The sequence below is a fragment of the Ursus americanus genome, chromosome 17 (genome assembly GCF_024610735.1).
Source record: "Ursus americanus isolate L20-20 chromosome 17, mUrsAme1.1.p, whole genome shotgun sequence".
Lineage (NCBI taxonomy): Eukaryota > Metazoa > Chordata > Mammalia > Carnivora > Ursidae > Ursus > Ursus americanus.
Genome location: NC_142143.1, coordinates 24,569,840 through 24,591,473, shown reverse-complemented (window position 1 = coordinate 24,591,473; position 21,634 = coordinate 24,569,840). Strand labels below are relative to the sequence as shown.

Below are 21,634 nucleotides of genomic sequence, written 5' to 3'. Positions count from 1 at the left end.
TTTTTTTTTTTTATGTGCTGCATTTATATTTTTAAGGTGAGTTTGGTCCAAATTTTCCATCTGTGGTGCTGCAAATATGAATCACCAACTATACTGAAATTAAGTACATGGAAGTGGAACAGGCAGAGGTATGAGAGTAAGTAATATCTCAAATAGAGGTAAATATAGAGGAACAGTAATTATTGTGAGTTGCCACAGTGTCCCCTCAAAATCCATGTTCACCTTGAACCTCAGAATGTCACTTTATTCGGCAATAGGGCATTTGCAGATGTACTTAAGATTTCGAGATGATTTAGAATGAGTCCTAAATCCAATGGCTTGCGTCCTTATAAGAAGAGGAGAGGTCACAGAGAAAAACGCAATATGAAGATGGAGCCAGAGATTGGAAGCCAAGGAACACCAAGGATTGCCGGCAACCACCAGAAGCTAGGAGAGTTGCATGTTTGGATTCAGAAGGAATCAACCCTGCCAATACCTTGATTTCTGACTTTTGGTCTCCTGAAATCCAGAGAATAACTTCTTGTTATTTTAAGTTACCCAGTGTATGGCAATTTGTAACGGTAGCCCCAGGCAAGCAGCAAGACATTAACACCTGCTGTAGGTGGTCTTGAAGAGACCTCAGCTTCTGATACCTGCACTTGGTTGGCTGTGGACATTTTGACCTTGTCGCCTGACTCCTTCAGCCCACCTTTGACCTTACCCTGGTCTGTGCTGACACCTAATGCCATACTTCCTCTCCTTCTCCTGAGTTTCTGAAATATGAGATGGAGAGGGATTAGAATTGGGGAAAGCTGCAGGGTATAGTGGAAAGCAGGAGGAGGTTTGGCTCAGGCACCAGTTAGGTTCAGGGATACCACTGGGATAAGAAGTTGAGATCAAGATCCTCACAGGCAATTTCCAAGGACAAAGAGAAACCCCAGTATTAAAGAGAACAGTATAGGTCTTCCTGGTCAGACCCCATTCTTAGGCAGTGTTGGTCTCTACACTTAACCACCTCTGGCTTTACAGAGAAACATAAGCTATGGCACATTTCCTAAAGCAGTATAGAGCCATAACACTTTAAAACGCCAACTTTCATGATCCCTATGATGGTATCTCTCAATCTTGTTCCTGTCTGTACACTGTCACATGTGCATACATTCTCAGTCTTGGTATTCTCAAAACTCCCCACTCCACACACCCTCTGCTCCTTCCTGTCACTCACCATCACTGTTTCATGAACTTTTCAGATCTTTACCTATCTACCTATTTCTATATCTATCCATTCATCCACCTATATCTTTCTTTAAAAAAACACTGTAAGGGGCGCCTGGGTGGCTCAGTTCGTTAAGCATCTGCCTTTGCTTCAGCTCATGATTCTAGGGTCCTGGGATTGAGTCCCACATCGGGCTTCCTGCTCCTTGGGGAGCCTGCTTCTCTCTCTGCCTTTGCCTCTCTCTCTGTTTCTCATGAATAAATAAATAAAATATTTTTTAAAAAATAAAAATAAATAAAGAACACTTTGAGGTATGAATGACATATAAAAAGCTGTACCTATTTAATACATACAACTTAATGATTTGGGAGATAAGTATATATCCATGAAACCATCACCACACTCTATGCCATAAACATATCCACCACATTCAAAAGTTATCTATCTCTGTCTTAGCCTCCCTAAAAACTTACATGGTAATTTATCTTATTTAGGTCTTCACAACCATACTATGGGGTAGGTACAATGTATATATAAAAATTTTAAAATAATATTTAAGTTTTGTGATTATAAAAGCAATAATACCTATATATTTCTTATTAGATGACTATAAATACTGTATAGTGTTTTATGGCACTATATATAAATTTATATACATACACACATGCACACACACACACACACGCATACATCTATACACATACATACACATTCCAAGTATTTACACTGTTCATGACTTCATCTTTAATGGGACTGTTACATAATGTAGTGGGAAAAATGTGCACTGTGCTCTCTTCCCAGTCTTTCCTTTTTACCTATGGCCACCTCCCCCTCATCTAGATCTTGAGCATCACCTGTGGCTTCAACAAAGTGTTGTGAGACTAAAAGGGTCAAATTCTTGGCTTTTGAGATTGAAAAGCTGAGATCTAGACACAAGGCAAAAGGGGTATGGGAGACTGTAATCTGTTGGAGCAGATTTTCCCACCCCAAAGGAGTAGGGGGATGGAAAGGAGTGTCAGAGGTTAAGTAAGAGAGTTCAGTGGTAGAACAAGCTCTTGGCCCTCCTAAGCCAAGCTGCAGGGCAGGCTGGGGAGTTCACCAGAGGCCCCAGATGAATTGAGGGATCTGAATGCCTGGGCAGGTGATGAGCCTTGGAGTTGACTCCAGGCCCAACATAATTCAAGAGTAAAAGTATAGATGCTGCATGGGGCTTCTACACAGACAGAAGTAGGACAGTCTCGATTTCCCCACGTTCAGTGTAAGACAGAGTCAGACAAATATTTCCCGTGTGCTGAGAAGAATGTGGAAGCAGCTGAGAAAGAGCCTGGCCTTGAGAGGCTTTGCCGCTGGAGCCAGAGGGATGCATCCATGAGCTTCAGAGACCACTCACTGCAGACTATTTGGAATGAGGATGCCTAAGAACCAAATGACATTTCCTCAATCGTTAATGCCTTCTCATTTCATCAGCTCCTTGGAACTGAAATGAAATCTTGGGGAAAGGATACCAGTGTTGTAAGTTTCTGCCACCCACTGGTAGAATCTAACTAGAAATTAAACATGAGTGTTTAAAAAATGAAGTTGTATTTCCTCCTCATCTGAACATGTGGACTGAAATTTGTATCCATGATAAAGGACTTGTAGAACTGTTCCTCAACCAGTAGATTTTAGGGTTGACCTCTCTACTCATAGGAAATTATGAAGATTCTATAAAGGTAATGCTCTCCCTTCCCTTGGTTAGAATAAACTCATCTTTGTCTTCTCAAAAGGTTGATATTTTGGTGATATTTTCTCAGAGCCAGCATTCCAGAGATCATGTTTTAGTTTGGATTTGTTAAGCATGCTCACACGTGAGGGCTTTAGCTCTGGCTTTTCCTTCTGCTTAGAACACTTTCCCTGTCAACAGCATGGTATGCCCCACGCTACCATAGGTTTCTGCTCAAATGGCCCCTTATCAAAGAGGTCTTCTTTGTCCATCAATATAAAATAGCAACTCCCCATTCCCGCCACTCTCTGGTCCTCTTTACCCTGCTTAACCATTTTTTACAACCTTTTCATCACCTGAAATGCTATATATTTGTTTATTTGTTTACTGCTTCCCTTCACTAAAATGTAAGCTGTACAAGGACAGGACTTTGTTTTATTCTCTGCTATATCCCCTGTGCTTAAACAGTGCTCACACTAGTAGGTCCTCTGCAAATATTTGTTGAATCAAAGAATATAAATATTTTCTAGAGATGCCTTTTTGTTTCCACTTTCTGCATTTATTTCCCTTTCTAGTTTTTTTTAAAGATTTTATTTATTTATTTGAGAGAGAGAGACACAGAGAGAGAGAGAGCACAAAGGGAGGAGAGGGGGAAGCAAATTCCCTGTGAGCAGGGAGTCCGATGTGGGGCTCGATCTTGGGACCCTGAGATCATGACCTGAGCTGAAGGCAGATGCCCAACAAATTGATCCATCCAGGCACCCCTATTTCCCTTTCTAAATACTGCCTTTCAGTTTTCCTGTAACACATCTCCTGACAAACAGGAACTTTATATTACTCTCTATTCTGAGTGTCTGACACGTGATAGATGCTCAATAAATATTTAGTAAAGGAATGAAGGAAAGGAGAAATACATTAATGAATGAATGAATGAGACATACGGTAACAATGGTGTGGCTTACAGCAGCACGAGGCAGTAAAATAACCTCACCCTCTCTTCTTGACCCCTCTCCCATCTCTTCACCCCTACTCCTAAGATGACTTATCCAGATTGTTAGCTAAGTGCTTGAAAATGCAAATGTTAGCTGGTTGGGCATATAGCTGTAAAGAGCTGAACTTCTCTTTCATAAGAAAATGGAAAGATTTGAAGGGTGGGGAATGAAAAGAGAAAAGGGGGCTCCTAAAATAGAAAGGAAAAGAAAAAAAGAGGATCTTGGAGAGGAGAATGAAAAATTGGACAACACGTAGGACAGATGAAGCACTTTTAAGAACACATTCCTACAGGGATGCCTGCGTGGCTCAGTCAGTTAAGCATCTGACCCTTGATTTCCGCTCAGGTCATGATTCAGGGTCATGAGATAGAGCCCCACATCAGGCTCCAAGCTCAGTTCAGTGCGGAGTCTGCTTGTCCCTCTCTCTCTGCTCCTCCCCTCACTCATGTGCTCTCTCTCTCTAAAATAAATAAGTAAAATCTTTATTTAAAAAAAGAACACATTCCTACATTTTAAAAAAAGAACACATTCCTACATTTTATAGTTCATTTGAGATGTTTGATGACTATGCAATAAGCTTCCTGTAACCCACATCACCAACTAATTCACCCATCCTCACAGAAGCCTCCAGTGAGTGGTTATGTAAAAGACAAAATTTTAAAAAAGGAGCAAATTTTCTAATTGGTTCAAACAAAAGAGAGTCGAAATAAACCCACAGTTACAAGACAGAGTGGAGAACAAGATTCAGAGGAGGCAGGGTATCCAAGTCAGAGAAGACCACAAGATCATAAGCCCTAAGATTTTGGCAGCTTGAAGAGGATGTGAGGCTTTCTAAGGGCATGGGATGGCGTGCTGCCAGTGTGATCTCGTTCTTAAGGGGGCAGGGAGGCCCAGCGGACACCTGGCTCACCTAAATAACAGTCTCCCTGTTTCACTTCCCAGCAAATTGTATTCTTGGGGCCTTGCCTTCCTATAGGGCCGTCTGCTCATGAGAGCCACAGCATCACCACATGGATGGCATAACTGGATGCTGGGAGACCTATGGTCCTCTGGCCTGTTGCAACTTGCCAGTCTGTAGCTGGAGCTGCCATGACCACATGCATATGTCTCATTTTCCTTACCTGCTTTCCCAGTTAGATTGACCACTTAATCACTTTCCTGTTCTTCTCTCCGTTGGGATTTAGCTCTTGCTCCACTCCTTAGCTTACCCACAAGTTCTAGTTTGTCTGGCATCTCACATACCTATTAGGAAAAGAAATGCTACCACATCCAAAAGGTGTGAAAGTTCCAAGGATAACTTGATTTGGCAAGTCACTGAATATGTTGGTGTACATGCCACCCCCAGGCAGAGAAGAATAGCTTTGGCAGACAGCTAGACAGCCAGAAGGATAGATAAAATCCAGGTTAAGGAGCGGATACTGATAAAAAAACACCAGTGACAGTAATAATTATTCTTATTTGGAATGATGTTAACTCACATCCAATTTAATTTTTTAAATTAGCTCTTTACAGATAAGCTAAAAGAAGTTCAGAGAGGGTGACTCACTTTCCTATAGTCACTGAGGATAATAATGGCAGTGCCAGGCTAGCAACCGGGTTCCCTGACTTCCACTTGCATGTTCTTTCCATACGTCCACATTACTTGCACCCTCATTTTTAAAAATTAATTAATTTATTTATTTATCCATCCATTCATTCATTGATTAGTTTCAGGTGTAGAATTTAGTAATTCAACACTTACATACAATACCCAGTGCTCAATCACAACTGCCCTCCTTAATCCCCATCACCTGTTTAACCCCCCACCCTCCTAACCACACCTACCTCCCCTCTGATAACCATCAGTTCTTGGCATCCTTACTTTAGCCCCAAATTCTTTGAAACCAATCTTGTGAATAATAACAGGGAAGTCTGGTCAGACCGGTCCTATTAGTGGAAGAGTAACTGGAAATCAAAGTTTCCCATTGCTGCCCAGTATGGCCCTACAGCATGCAGCAGGATTGTGTCTCCCTGCCAACATCTATGGGCAGATGAGGGCAAAGGAGGGCTGAGGAATAACTAAGGATATGTATGTGAACAAGTTCACAAAACCTAGCTGTACCAACCTCTTGTGGGCTTTTTCATTTTGGATTTGTAGGAATTTATCAGAGAGAAAAGAGGAAGTCTCTTTTCTCTCTAAGGTAGATCCTCTTAATGCTAAATCCCCATGTGGTTCTCTCTAGAAAGGAAAATGAAGGAAAATGAAGGAAAATTCATTTTCTCAGAACTATGTGAGCCCTTAGGTACTTAACAGAAATATCAGCTACAACCAGAGGTTCCCTTAAATAGAAGTAAGGCTTGCAAACTGGAGAATTTGCCCCAACCTTTTTCTTGATTTGACTTCTCTTGTCCCCAGCATGAGGGAATGTGGACCCTGGGAAAAAAAGACTGAATAAACACAAGGCACCAGACTTCCTTTTCCAATGCGATTTTCTGCTGAAATAGAAATGCCCTACCTATCAGTCCCTTCCATCATGCCCAGCTTCCTCCATCCTCTTTCCCCTTGGGATTCTGAAAGGATATTAGGTCAGAGAAGAACCATCTACCAGCGCATAATGGAACTTCTTCATCTCTGGGTCAGCCTCTTTGACCATTGGCATCTTAGGCTTCCTCTTCAGCAGCTCCAGCCAGAAACACTGAGAAACTTGGGGACTGTTGCTCACCTTCTCCACGCCTTTAGGATCATTATAGTGGAGCAGGGTAAGTTGTTTGTTGAAGCCCTCTTTTTTAAGCTTTGCGTCTTCTGCTTTTCTGTTCAAAAGAAAAAATTAAATGGGGCGCCTGGGTGGCTCAGGTCGGCTGGGTGTCCTACTTTTGATTTTGGCTCAGGCCATGATCTCAGTGAGGTCATGAGATTGAGCCCCATGTTGGGTTCCATGCTCAGGAGGGAGTCTGCTTCTCTCTTTCTCTCCTTCTCTGTCCCTCCCCAGCTCATGCTCTTTCTCTCTCTCTAAAATAAATAAATAAATCTTAAAAAAAAGAAAGGAAGAAAGAAAGAAAGAAAGAAAAACAATTCAAGAACTAGCTATTTCTTGATCTTATCAAGGGCTAGAGCGTGGGTAATGGCTGTTCCGGCCTCTGTGACTTTACTGCCAATCTATTAGGTTTCCTTAGATCTGGACAGCTGGAGTTGGAAATCCTTAGCCAAGTGTTTATTGAGTGCCCTGATTTTTAAACAGTTATTGAGCACCTGCTGTGTGTGAAGAACTGTACTAGAGGTTGCAGCAAATGCAGGACTAGTAAGTAGCACCTGTCCCCACAGGAATGGCACCATGCAGCACAGGCCTGGGCAAGAACTGAGGTGAACACTGGGGCTACCTCTTGGAACTGTAAAAAGTACGCAAAATACTAAACTCCTCTGAGCCTTGCTTTGTTTCATCTATAAAATGGGGATAACAATACCTCACAGAATAAGTCAAGCAGAGAAAGACAACTATCATATGATTTCTCTCATCTATGGAACATAAGAACTAGAATGATCAGTAGGGGAAGAAAGGGATAAAGAAAGGGGGGATAATCAGAAGGGGGAATGAAACATGAGAGACTATGGACTATGAGAAACAAACTGAGGGCTACAGAGGGGAGGGGGGTGGGGGAATGGGATAGACCGGTGATGGGTAGTAAGGAGGGCACATATTGCATGGTGCACTGGGTGTTATACACAACTAATGAATCATCGAGCCTTACATCGAAAACCGGGGATGTACTGTATGGTGACTAACATAATATAATAAAAAATCATTATTAATAAAAAAAAAAAAAAAAAAAAAAAAAAAAAAACAATACCTCACAGAAATCCAGGGAATCTCTGGTTAATTAATGCACACAAACCTCTAGGCACAGACCCCAGTATTTAGCATGCCTTCTAAATATACTAGCTGTTTTTGTAACAATTTAGTGAGGAATATACACATACATGTTCATTAATAATAAAGTGGTAGAGGGAAAGGGTAGGTGAATATGAAACTACCTCTCTGCTATATTTCAGACAGAGACCAGATCCTGAAATTAAGGTAGCCCCCTTGAAACATTCATTGAACCATTCATAAATATTCACTAGGTATCTTCCATAGGCAAAATTCATACATTCCTACGAGATAGGTGCTCTTTATCCCCATTCTAAAGAGTGCCGGAGTTTTGTATCAACATGGTAAAGCAGGATGCAATGCCATGCATATCAACTCCAAACACTCTACTCTCCTCATTCCATGAGACTTCTCCCCATATTCTTAGTGTTGGGTGCTACAGGAGCTGCGAGCATAGGATAAAATGCAGACCCACCAGGGCTCTGTATCCGAGAGATCAGCAAATGAAGCAGACCTTCCTACTTCTTGCCCAGCTTCCTGCCCCCAACACACACGCACACACAGGTATACAAACACATATATACTCACCTGCTCATACAAACACACGCATGAAGACACACATGTGCACATATACTCGTGCACCCAAGCATGCCAAGTAGGAGATGTTGGCAACATGGCATTAGAACAAGGCTCCAGAATCAGGCTGGAAAAGCAGAGGTCATATACTAAAGACATTCTTGGCTGTCTTGGAGCTCATTACCACCTGTTTAACATCCACATGGACTGGCTGGCTTTGCCTCTACTCCATGGTCCCAGCTACTAAAGGTGGGCTGCAGGGCTTCTGAGTTCTTCTAACAGAATGTGGGGATGGAATTGGGCAGATCCGTGACCAACACTTGAGAATAATTAGAAATGTCAGGACTCTAACTAGGGGAAGTGGGAGCTACCTTCTCAGAGAAGAGTTAGCAGTTTGGGCATTTTCAACATGGGTGTAGAGTGGAATGCAAAACAAATAAACAGACCTTGGAAACAACATAAAAGAATATCTAAGGACTCAGCAAGTCCCTTCAGATTCAGAGCATATTCAAACAGGAATTCTCAATGGTTCTCATTTTAAGATGCACTTGAAAATTCCTAAAACGAACTGGCATATCTCAATAAGGGTCTCAGAGTGTTTGGAAGAATTGGTCCTTGTGTATGTGTATGTGTGTGTGCGTACACACATATGTGCATTTATTGGTTGAGTGTGGGACTTGGGTATGAGAAGAGCTATATCCAAAGGAAAAATTTTAAAGGATTAAAAATAAGTAATTGGATGGGCACCTGGCTGGCTCAGTCAGTAGAGCATGTGACTCTCGATCTCAGGGTCATGAGTTCAAGCCCCATAATGGGCATAGTTTACTTAAAAAAAATAAGTAATTGGACAAAACTGGAGGTATCACAATTCCAGATTACAAGTTATATTACAAAATACCTCGGCCTTTTTCACAGAGCTGGAACAAATAATCCTAAAATTTGTATGGAACCAGAAAAGACCCTGAATAGGCAGAGGAATGTTGAAAAAGAAAACCAAAGCTGGTGGCACCACAATTCCGGACTCCAAACTCTATCACAAAGCTGTAATCAAGACAGTTTAGTACTGGCACAAAACCAGACACATACATCAATGGAACAGAATAGAGAATCCAGAAATGGACCCGCAACTCTACGGTCAACTAATCTTTGACAAAGCAGGAAAGAATATCCAATGGAAAAAGGATAGTCTCTTCAACAAATGGTGCTGGGAAAATTGAACAGCCACATGCAGAAGGATGAAACTGGACCATTTTCTTACCCCATACACAAAAATAGACTCAAAATGGATGAAAGACCTAAATGTGAGACAGGAATCCATCAAAATCCTAGAGGAGAACATAGGTAGCAAGCTCTTCGACTTTGGCTGTAGCAACTTCTTCCCAGACACGTCTTCAAAGGCAAGGGAAACAAAAGCAAAAACGAACTATTGGGATTTCTTCAAGATAAAAAGCTTCTGCACAGCAAAGGAAACAGTCAACAAAACTGAAAGGCAACCTATGGAACGGGAGAAGATGTTTGCAAATGACATATCAGATAAAGGGCTAGTATCCAAGATCTATAAAGAACTTATCAAACTTAACACCCAAAACACAAATAATCCAATCAAGAAATGGGCAGAAGACATGAATAGACATTTCTCCAAAGAAGACATCCAGATGTCCAACAGACACATGAAAAGATGCTCAACATCACTGAGCATCAGGGAAATCCAAATCAAAACCACAATGAGATACCATAACCTCACACTGGTCAGAATGGATAAAATTAACAAGTCAGGAAACAACAAATGTTGGCAAGGATGTGGAGAAAGGGGAACCCTCTTACACTGCTGGTCGGAATGCAAGCTGGCACAGCTACTCTGGAAAACAGTATGGAGGTTCCTCAAGAAGTTAAAAATAGAGCTACTCTATGACCCAGCAATTGCACTACTGGGTATTTACCCCAAAGACACAAACATAATGATCCAAAGAAGCACATGCACCCCAATGTTTATAGTAGCAATGTCCACAATAGCCAAACTATGGAAAGAGCCAAGATGTCCATCGGCAGATAAATGGATAAAGAAGATGTGACATATAGATAGATAGATAGATAGATAGATAGATAGATAGATAGATATAGATAGATAGATAGATGATAGATAGATAAATCATATAATATTACTCAGTCATCAGAAAGGATAAATACTTAACCATTTACATCAGTGTGGATGGAACTGGAGGGTATTATGCTAAGCTAAATAAGTCAATCAGAGGAAAAACAATTATGTGGTTTCACTCATACGTGGAATATAAGAAATGATGCATAGGATTGTAGGGGAAGGGTGGGAAAACTGAATGAGAAGTAATCAGTGGGGGAGACAAGCCATGAGAGACTTTATTTTTTTTTTAATTTTTTTTACAGATTTCATTCATTTATTTGACAGAGAGATCGCCAGCGAGAGAGGGAACACGAGCAGGGGGAGTGGGAGATGAAGAAGCAGGCTCCCAGCCGAGGAGCCATATGCGGGGCTTGATGTGGGGCTCGATCCCAGAACGCCAGGATCACGCCCTGAGCCTAAGGCAGACGCTCAACGACTGCGCCACCCAGGTGCCCAAACCATGAGAGACTTTAAACTATAGGAAACAAACTGAGGATTTCTGGATGGGAGGTGGGGGGATGGGGTAATTGGGTGATGGCCATTAAAGAGGGCACAAGATGTGATGAGAACTGGGTGTTTATGCAACTGATGAATTACTGAACTCTACATCTGAAATTAATAATGTACTATATGTTGGCTAATTGAATTTAAATAAAGAAAAACAAAGCAGTACTAATTAAAACAGTATGGTACTGGCATAAAAATAGACATATAGATCAATGGAATAGAACAGAAAACCCAGAAATAAACCCACAATTTTATGGTCAGTTAATCTTCGACAAAGGAGACACAAATATATGATGGGAAAAAGACAGCCTCTTCAAATGGTGTTCGGAAAACTGGACAGCAACATGAGAAAGAATGAAACTGGATCACTTTCATATACCATACAGAAAAATAAACTCAAAATGTATAAAGACCTAAATGTGAGACCAGAAACCATAAAAATCCTTGAAGAGGGCACAGGGAGTAATCTATCTGACATCGGCCGTAGCAACATTTTTTTAGATATGTCTCCTGACGCAAAAGAAATAAAAGCAAAAATAAACTACTGGGACTACACTAAAATAAAAAACCTCTGCACATCAAAGGAAACAATCGACAAAACTAAAAGACAACCTATGGAATGAGAGGAGATATTTGCAAATGACATATCTAATAAAGGGTTAGTATACAAAATATATAAACAAATGACACAACTCAATACCTAAAAAACAAATAATCCAATTAAAAAATGGGCAGAAGACATGAACAGACATTTCTCCAAAGAAGACATACAGATGGCAAACAGACACAGAAAGATGCTCAACATCACTCATCAGTAGGAAAATGCAAATCAAAACTACCATGAGGTATCACCTTACACCTGCAGAGTGGTTAAAATCAAAAACACAAGAAACAATGTGTTGATGAGGATGTGGAGAAAAAGGAGCCCTCATGCACTGTTGGTGGGAATGCAAACTGGTACAGTTACTGTGGAAAACAGTATGGAGTTTCCTCAAAAAACTAGAATCATCCTATGATCCAGGAATTGCACTACTGGGTACTTACCCAAAAAATACAAAAACACTAATTCAAAAAAATACACGCACCCTTATGTTTATTGCAGTATTATCTACAATAACCAAATTATGGAAGCAGCCCAAGTTTCCATTGATAGATGAATGGATAAAGAATATATGGTATATACACAATGGAATATTATTCAGCCATAAAAAGGAATGAAATCTGTTTTGTAACAACATGGATAGAGCTAGAGCGTATAATGCTAAGCAAAATAAATCAGAGAGACAAATGCCATATGATTTCATTCATATGTGGAATTTAAGAAACAAAAAAATGATCAAAAGGAAAAAAGAGAGAGAGAGAGACAAACCAAAAAAACTTAACTATAAAGAATAAACTGACAGTTACCAGAGGGGAGGTGGATGGGGGGATAGGTGAAATAGGGGATGGGAGAATTAAAGAGTACACTTATGATGATGAAAAAAAAGTAATTGGAAATAATATAGCTGATTAATGAAAGGAGGGAGAGGTATAATAGCCACACTGCTGTTGGCATAGGGGTGCTGGGGCTGGGGGTCCCTAACAATCAGCAAGGGTCACTGGCCCCTCTCAGAGAAGGAGGAGGGGGCACGTCTCAGCAAGTCCTGTGGGAAAGGAACCAGAGCCAGGAGGGTGGGCAAGGGCCTGTTCTGCCACTCAAAAATGGAAATGTTTGATTAAAACAACTGGTTTCTCTTGCTGTTTGTTTCTTCTTTTGTTTTCCTCCTCCTTCCTTTCTTTGTCACATTCTCATGAAAATGTATCCCACTGTCAAAAGTGGGCTGAATTTTTGAACGTGACAAAAAAAAAAAAAAGGGCATTTATATACTGCCACTCTTCCCTACACCAGAATACACGTATGCCACTCCATTTATAAGCATCAGACGCTGGCAGGATGTCAGCCTAACAACACACATTTATAGACCAACTGGAAGCCTGAGTCTAATGACCATTCACCAAGCCTACATCTTGGCCCTTTCATTCAATGCCTAGACATTTATTCTAGACTGTCTAGAATCATGTGACTCTCTAGACTGTGACTCTCTACAAATGGGCCTTTTGAATTATTCTTAAGAAAGGTAAGTATGCCTCTAAGGTGTAAATACCTATAATCAGAAAAAAAAAGGCATGCTCCCCCTCCTTACCCATAAGGCCAAAAATCGAGATATAAAAGCTGTAGTGCAAAAAACCCCAATGCAAAATCTCCTACCTTATATGAATGCCATGTTACTCAAATACTCAGAGTGGGCAACCATAATTCGTGGAAGTTCCTCATAACTCTTTTAAAAGTAGTTAGTGCTTCCTTTTCTAACCCCTTTAACAAGTCCCTAGGCAAAGTCTTGGTTATCGTGTAAAGATTAATCAGCCTCTCCACCAACAGAAGGCTGCCCTTCTCTGCCTTTTCTCAAGGAACTGGCAGTGGCAGTGGTTTTGCTCTCTTCTCGCCCGAGGACCAGAAGTTGACCTCTGGATTCTCCAGCAGGTGATAATTATCCCAAATTGATTAGTTCAACAAAGGAGCCCTAATACTTGCATAAAAGGTTTCTTGGAAGTTTTGGGTGACTGGTCATTCTCAGGAAAAGTCATCATTGGGGATTACAAAAGAATCCTTCTCTAAGTCAGAAGTTACCCAATTATCCCAGCGCTCTGGCATCTGGACCACTTTAAGAGAGAGGCTGGAACAGAAAGGAAACTACATCTCAAATCATCTGAAATCAAAACTGCCTAAGAATTTAAGTTAAGGGGCACCTGGGTGGCTCAGTTGTGGGGCATCTGCCTTCGGTTCAGGTCATGATCCTGGTGTCCTGAGATTGAGCCCCGCACCGGGCTCCCTGGCAGGGAGCCTGCTTCTCCCTTTCCAGCTCCTCTGTGCTTATATTCCCTCTCTCACTATCTCTCTGTCGAATAAGTAAATAAAATCTCAAAAAAAAAAAAAAAAAAAAGAACCTAAGCTAAATTAAATATAGTGGGGGCATTCACTAAATGTAAGAACTGAAGGATGCCTAGAAAATATCTAATTCCATTTACAGATGAGGAAGCCAAAGGAATTGATAAATGCTAAATAATAGTTTCTGTTTATCAAGCATTTACTATATTCTACACATTGTGCTGTTATTTAACTGCATGATTTCATTTAATGCTTTCAATAACCCTATGAGGTACATTCTAGGAGGACCTCCATTTTATATGAGGAAAGTAAGGTTTTGAGAAGCAGAATAAGTGCCCCAAATTACATGGCTGGCAAATGGGAGCATGAGACTTGTGTGAACTCCAAAGCTTGAGTTCTGCACCTTTATAAACATTGCCTCTTGTACCCCCGGTCACACAACTGAGAAATGGCAGGGACAGGGTTTGGGAGCAAGCCTGGGATTCCCAGTCTAATGCTTTTGTACCACCATGTCCTAAGAGTAAATATGAATAAAATCAAAAGACTACACCTTGACAGTTACAGCCCAGAGACCTGATTCAGGCCCAGTCAAAATGTCTAGGTAAACCCAGTGTGGAGGATGTGCTCTGCTGTAAGGAGTACCTTGGGATCTGGTCTGAGATGGGAGGGTTCACTATGTTTGTCGGACTAGACTTCCTATGGTAAGAAAAGAGAGTCTATTTCAGTGTGTACCTGCCAAATGGAGTTAGAGAATATTTTTTCTTCTCTAATTTCCCTGGGTCTGACTTGATATTAAACTTGATATAATGTTCTGTGTTGAGCAAATGTGACAGAAATTTGGTAGGGTACAAAAGCCAATAGTTCTGATTTGCCTAAAACTGCATTTCATCCAGCAAGGATTTTTTCTCAATCTACATGCTATCTCTTATCCTGGGAACCCAGGGATGTTAAGGTTTGGCTGATTTTCTTGCAGAGATGCCTTGTAATGCACATATTGTAAACTTACTTGTGTTCTTTTTAAAGCTTGGATTATGTATACGATAAATCTCTTGGGAATGAATTCTACCAACTTTAGCAATTCTCACTGTTAAGAAACCACTTCCTTGACATAGTTTATTACTATGGGTCATGTATAACAGCATCGTACTCATCCTTGGTGCTGTGTGCCAGCTAAATTCACCTCCTCCATCTACTCTGCGAAGCCATTTCTTCTTGGTTCTAACCCTACTTATTTCAAGAAACCACTTCTGACAGTACTGGGTTATTATTAAAAAATGCTTTTGCTTGCTTAGTGCTTTAGTGTCTACAAAGTATGTTTATATATACTGAGTCACAAGAACCTGCTGTGGTAAGCAGAAGACATGTTATTATCCCTAAATGACTAAAGGAGCAGAGGTTCGGGGAGCTCAAGTGACTTACACAAGATCCCACGCCATTGACTAATGAACCTAGATAGATGTTCTGACTCCATTTCTTTTTTTCAGTTTCTGCTTTAGTCTTTATTTTTTAGAGTGGTTTTAGGTTCATGGCAAAATTCAGTGAAAACTACAGACAGTTCTCATATACTCCGTGCAAGTTTTTTTTTTTTCCATTAAAATACACTGCCTGTTCCTCATCATTTGAGGTTTTTTTAAACTTGAAAAACTAATTCTAAGTTTACCTGGAAGAATAAATTGGTGAACTTGTTTTAGCTGCTTTTGATGTAGAAAGAGTATACCAGAGGAGGTCTGCTGTACCAGATATTATTAAGATAATGATAACTAACATTTCTTCAATGCCTAGTTGTGCTAGGAAGTTTTACAACTACCCTAAGAGGTAGTTACTATGATTACCCTCATTTTACAGATGAGGAAAATAAGGCAAAGGGAAATTAAGTGACTTTCCCAAGGTCACATGCATGGATGATACTGGGATTGTAGACCAGTCAATTTGGTTGGCCTCAAGCCCTCTTTCTTAACACTCTACTGTGTCTCTCATATTATATAATCTGAATTATTTAAATAGATGAAAACTCAATTAGGCAGATCAATGAAATAGACTAGATAGCTCAGAAGAAGACTTTAATGTATATAAGCCTGAAGATATGATTAAGTTGAGAACTCAAATCAGTGGATAACACAGAATACGTTCAATACATGGCTCTGGAGTGAAGACAGAGCACAGGCTTTGGTATCAGATAAATCTGTAAGTATACAGCAGCTCACCCATTCACTAGCTTTCTGACCTTGGCAAAGAAGCAGTGACTTACTCACGGAGGCATATAAATTGCTTCCTGTAGTGCCTTACACAAAGCAAGCACTCAATAAACGTTAGCTATTATTATTAGCACTCAATAAATATAGCTATCATTATTATTGGCATGGGAGAAATCAAGCTAGAATCTTCATATCACACAACAAAATTTCCAACTAAATGAAGAAAAAAAGAAAAATAGAGTAGGCTTATCTAATTTTAGCATGAAGAAAGATTTTTCCAGCCATAAAAACAAGGGGGAGAAATCTTAAAACAAAACATTGATCACTGTACAATAATGAAAGTTAGTTTAAATACTATGCATAAGTGGGGTTTTTTGTTTTGTTTTGTTTTTTGAGGGAGACAGAGAGAGAGCACACAGGAACGGGGAGAGCCACAGGGAGAGAGAGGACCTTAAGCAGGTTCCACGCCCAGTGAGGAGATCAATGCAGGGCGCAATCTCACGACTCTGAGATCACGACCTGAGTGGAAATCAAGAGTCAGACGCTCAACCGACTGAGCCACCCAGGCGTCCCTAACCATAGGTGTTTTAAAATAATAATTGTAATATGATGTAAGTTTAGATACTAAATTTACCAATATACTAAATTTAGTAATTTAAATTTAAAAATTCCTGGTGGGGGCGCCTGGGTGGCGCAGTCGTTGGGCGTCTGCCTTTGGCTCAGGGCGTGATCCCGGCGTTCCGGGATCGAGTCCCACATCGGGCTCCTCTGCTGGGAGCCTGCTTCTTCCTCTCCCACTCCCCTGCTGTGCTCCCTCTCTCGCTGGCTGTCTCTCTGTCACATAAATAAATAAAATCTTTAAAAAAAAAAATAAATAAAAATTCCTGGTGATTCAACCAATAAAGAGGGATTTCTAGTGAAACTAAGTTTAAAATTTTAAATACTAATTTAAAATTTCACTAGAGGGGTGCCTGCGTGGCTCAGTTGCTTAGGCGTCTGCCTTTGACTCAGGTCATGATCCCGAGGGTCCTGGGATCGGCCCCATATCAGGCTCCCTGCTCAGTGGAGAGCCTGCTTCTCCCACTCCCTCTGTACTCCCCTTACTTGTGCTCTCTCTCTCTCTCTCTCTCCCTCCCTCAAATAAATAAATCAAATCTTTAAAAAACATTTCACTAGAAATTATACTTTGTTGATTAAATCACCAGGAATTTTTAGCACAAGATCTAACATCTTAACCAAGACCTGGGCTCTGGGCTTGCTCTGCCTTTCCCAGTCCTTAAAGGGCTTTAAAGAGAGAGATAACATTAATGAGACCGAGTCAGATGATTGCAGGCCCTTTTTTTCCCAGTCCTTGCACAAGCTGCTCAATTCTCATCCAGAACAGGAAAGGCCAGGATTTTAGAAAAATCTAATAAAGAATTTCATATTACATTATAAGATCTCTCTTAATTTAGATTTATCAACAGTATTAAAATTTATTTGCTTCTGATCTAAACATTTCTCATTTTGCAATTTACTTTTTTTGTGTGTAATTTTATTTTGTTTCATTTTTTGTATTTTTTAAAGTTTATTATTATTATTTTTAAAAAGAATCTCTACACCCAATATGGGGCTTAAACCCATGACCCCGAGATCAAGAGTCACACACTCTTCTGACTGAGCCAGCCAGGTGCCCCTGTGTGTGTGTGTGTAATTTTAAATAAGTTTTTTTAAAGATTTTATTTATTTATAAGAGAGAAAGAGAGAGAGAGAACGAGCAGGGAAAGGGGAAGAGGGAGAGAGAGAAGCAGACTCCACTGAGCGTGGAGCCTGACACAGGGCTCCATCCCAGGACCCTGGGATCATGACCTAAGCTGAAAGCAGACATTTAACCACTTAATTGACTGAGCCACCCAGGTGCCCCTTAAATAAGTATTTTAAATACTAAGCATGTATCACATTTGAACTGCCCTCCACAAAGCAGTAAGTGGTTATTTTCACAGGTGGAAAACTGGAGTGAACACAAAGCATGGTTGAAAGTGGGTGCACTTTGGAGTCAGATGGAACTGGGTTTCACTCCTGGCTCTGCCTTTTGTTAGCTGTATGACTCGCAACAAATTGCCACACTTTGTGGCACATTAGTTTCCTCATCTATAAAATGGAGATGATAATTGCCTTTCTCTCCTGGGGTTGTGTTAAGTAGTATAGATAACAAATGTAAAGCATCAGCTCCACTGTCTGGCCACAGAGTAGTTATTTCCTCCATGCTTGCTCTGGTTGTTATCACTTCCTAATTGTTTGATTTGTCCTCTGTGGATTGTTAGTTAACTTGCCAAGATGGTTAGTTTTTCACCATGACAAGTTTCTTGAACACAGGGACAGCTTCTATTTCCGTACAACAGTGCTTTCCCTACAGCTGGTGCTTCTTTCCCTGACTCTTCTTCTCTCCCTCCTCTCCACTGTCTTCACACAGGATCCTCTACTGGTCACCTGACAAGGCTGACTGACTGATAAAGTTGTATACTGCAGAGTGACTTATACCATGAGTTACTAGGAAAAGAAGGGTTTGTGTGTGCATGTGTGTATTTTTTTTGTCTTACAGATACAGATACAGGGTCCCACAGGCTCTGCATTTCTTCTTGCCTATCTACCCATTATGTGCCTCATAAAGTACGTGATTCTAAAGATTGCAGCATGGCTCAGTTGGTTAAGCATCCAACTCTTGGTTTCCATGCAGGTTGTGAGATCCGGCCCTGCATGGGCTCAGGGCTCAGCAGGGTTCTGCTTGGAATTCTCTCCCTCTCCATCTACCCCACCCCCTAGGTGCGCATGTGTGCTCTCTCTTATTCTATCTCTAAAATAAACAAATAAATCTTTAAAAAATAAAGATTGCAGAGGGCTCCCTACATTTGAATGATGGCTTCTTGTAGCCTCTTCACAGCAGTACTGAGGATTGTCTTCCATTTCAGAATTTCCAATTTTGAGTGAGGATGTTTAAAGATCCAACCTTGAAACAACAACATACATATTAACTCAAAAGGGATATTTAATAATTAACCCCAAGTCAGTACTCATTATATAAATCCTGCTCAGCCATCAGTCTATCCAGGCCTACTTGAAAAAGGAACCAAAATCCAGGAGAGCCTGGGTTGCTCAGTCAGTTGAGTGAGTGAGTGGGTTTCAGCTCAGGTCATGATCTCAGGGTTGTGGGGTTGAGTCCGGGGCTCTCTCCCTCTCCCACTGCCCGGCGCCCCTCCTCCCCCGCTCCTGTGTGCAGGCACTTTCTCAAATAAATAAAATAAAACCTTTTAAAAAAAAGAAAAAAGAACCCAAATCCATTCATATTAAAGTATAAGTAATTAGCTTAGGAATTACCTCTCCTCAGGAGATTTTCACTAAAATGGGATCAAAGCTTTAACCCCAAGGAATTAAATCCCTATGATGACTTCTGAGGGATTAGAATCCCTACACAGCCTGTGGACCTACAGATCGGATTCTTCAGCATCGCCCAGACTTGAGATCCCATCTCTCAAGACTGAGCATTTTATTGGTAGTCAGCAGACTTGGGATCTGTTCCTGAGTCTCCTTCATGGACACTGGAGGAAAAGAAGCACTTTCTTTCTCGGCAGGGGCATGTGAATTTAGGGCTGGCAGGGACCATTTCCTTCACTGTGTAAAGCAAACCTAGCTGTAGAATTCAGCCAAGCAGAGATGGACAGAGAAGAGTCTCTAAGTGTTGAGTCCCACACCCTGCCTTGCACCTTTGGTCCTGCAGTTCTTTCTTTAATCTTGTGAGCTGCCCCCAGGACACTAGCAAAGAATTCTCTCGTTGCTTAAGCTAGTGTGAGTTGGGTTCTTGTCACCTACAACTTAAAGATTCCTGTCTAACGTAATCACATTCATCATCACTGGATCACAAGAACCACCATAACTCTAGATTAGAAGGATTGAACAAACTCCCTCCTAGTTTCCTTAGGGTTAGATAATATAATCCCAGCCTCTCACTTTGGGATTTCAATCTTGCCCCTTAATGACTAAGGCCTTGCTCCTTGCTCACAGACTATTTGCTTGCCATTCAATCGCCTGTTGAGGGATTTCCTGTCACTGACTTCACCCACCTATTTGGATTCCTTGACATTTTCATGATGAACCCTCTGGATACCTGATGATTTATTTCATTCCTATTTGCTGTTTTGCCATACTTACTGGGCTTCTTCTTAGTATATACATATTTCCTCAATATCTATCCCACTCCAGTGAGACAGTTCCAGTCATAAATTTTGATTCCTTAATACATCAGATTCAGAAAAATATGTAGGCCATGGGGAGGTGTGGGAGCGACACCTGACTCCTAAAATCACATTCTCTAAAAGCAGAAACTTTCAAAGTTCTTAGGTTATGATGAAAGTTCTTAGATTATGATGAAAAGGTTATGAAAAGCAAATCTATGAGACCCAGAGCAGCCAGCCCCAACGCCTACTCACTCCCGGAGCCACACAGAACTTGGCTATATTATGTCTGTATTTCAAGGGATGACAAGGTTCCCTTTTCCCAACAACCCATATCCTATCCTTTTTACAACCTCATTCAGGGACAGACTGTATTCTTTCTAGATTTGTGTAACCATGATCTTCCTTGAGAAGTCTCCTTTATAACTAAACAATTTAAGAACCAATTTTTGTCTTCTAACACAGAAGCTTTGGTTTCTAGTACGGGTTGGTATGTTTTTGTGATGGAAGGCCCTCGTTGCTCTTCGTGGGAACAGGCAAGTCATTGTTACCAAAGTTGGCTGCTGATAAACATGAAGAAAAAAACGCCCGGGGCATAAGAGTGGAGAAATCTAGGAAGACTGGTTTAGAGAGGATGCATTTGAAAACTTTGACTAGGAATCCATGAACTTAAAAGGCTGGCTTTGATTGAGGTTATACTAAGAGTATGAGTAGGAGAAAGTTTCCAAATTCAGGGAATGTGAGCGATTCTCACTCTGGTTGCTCATCAGAGTCGACCCTAATTTGGATGGGTAAAGGATCTTACCATTTTCTAAACAGATCTTGGATAACAGTGAGAAGTGGATGACAACAGGTAAATTGCTATCCTGGTGTATGTGGGAATATTGGTTTTGGCTGACAAGAGCTAGGAAAAAAGGAAGGAAAAGGAAGATGGGGAGAAGGGAAAGAGAAGAGAAAGTGAGTATTTTGCTCGATCGTCATCAACACAATAATCAGTTGTCAACTTTTAGTATTCTTACCAGGGCATTAGCAAAAATTTTCCATAAGAACCCATAATGACCTATGAAATATTTTCATTTGCTCTGGAAATGAAACAGCTTTTTAATTTGAAAATTCCTCCGTATAATTTCTTGATTTACTAAAAGATTCTATTAATGCTTTCATTGTAAGAACAATAACCATGACTAATATTTATTGAGCACTTACTATATGCCAGCCACTATGCTAAGTATATTACATGCATTATATAATTTATTTCTCTCAACAAAGTTCTATCATTAATCATTTTCATTTTACAGATGAGGATTTCAAATAGGCCTAGAATAAGACCTAGAAAATTTGCTAGGAC

The 21,634-nt window shown here is 40.6% G+C and overlaps 1 protein-coding gene across 1 annotated transcript in view; it reads right to left on the bottom strand.

The window, feature by feature from the left end:
- LOC123780684 (uncharacterized protein C3orf20 homolog) overlaps positions 1-21,634 on the bottom strand; it is a 172,214-nt gene that overhangs the window by 122,071 nt on the left and 28,509 nt on the right. The window contains exons 8-9 of the mRNA XM_087868852.1: positions 21,092-21,190; positions 18,965-19,064 (exon numbers count right to left, since the gene is read on the bottom strand). Of these exons, the coding sequence (XP_087724978.1) occupies positions 18,965-19,064; positions 21,092-21,190 (199 nt within the window). The remainder of the gene's footprint in view (positions 1-18,964; positions 19,065-21,091; positions 21,191-21,634) is intronic.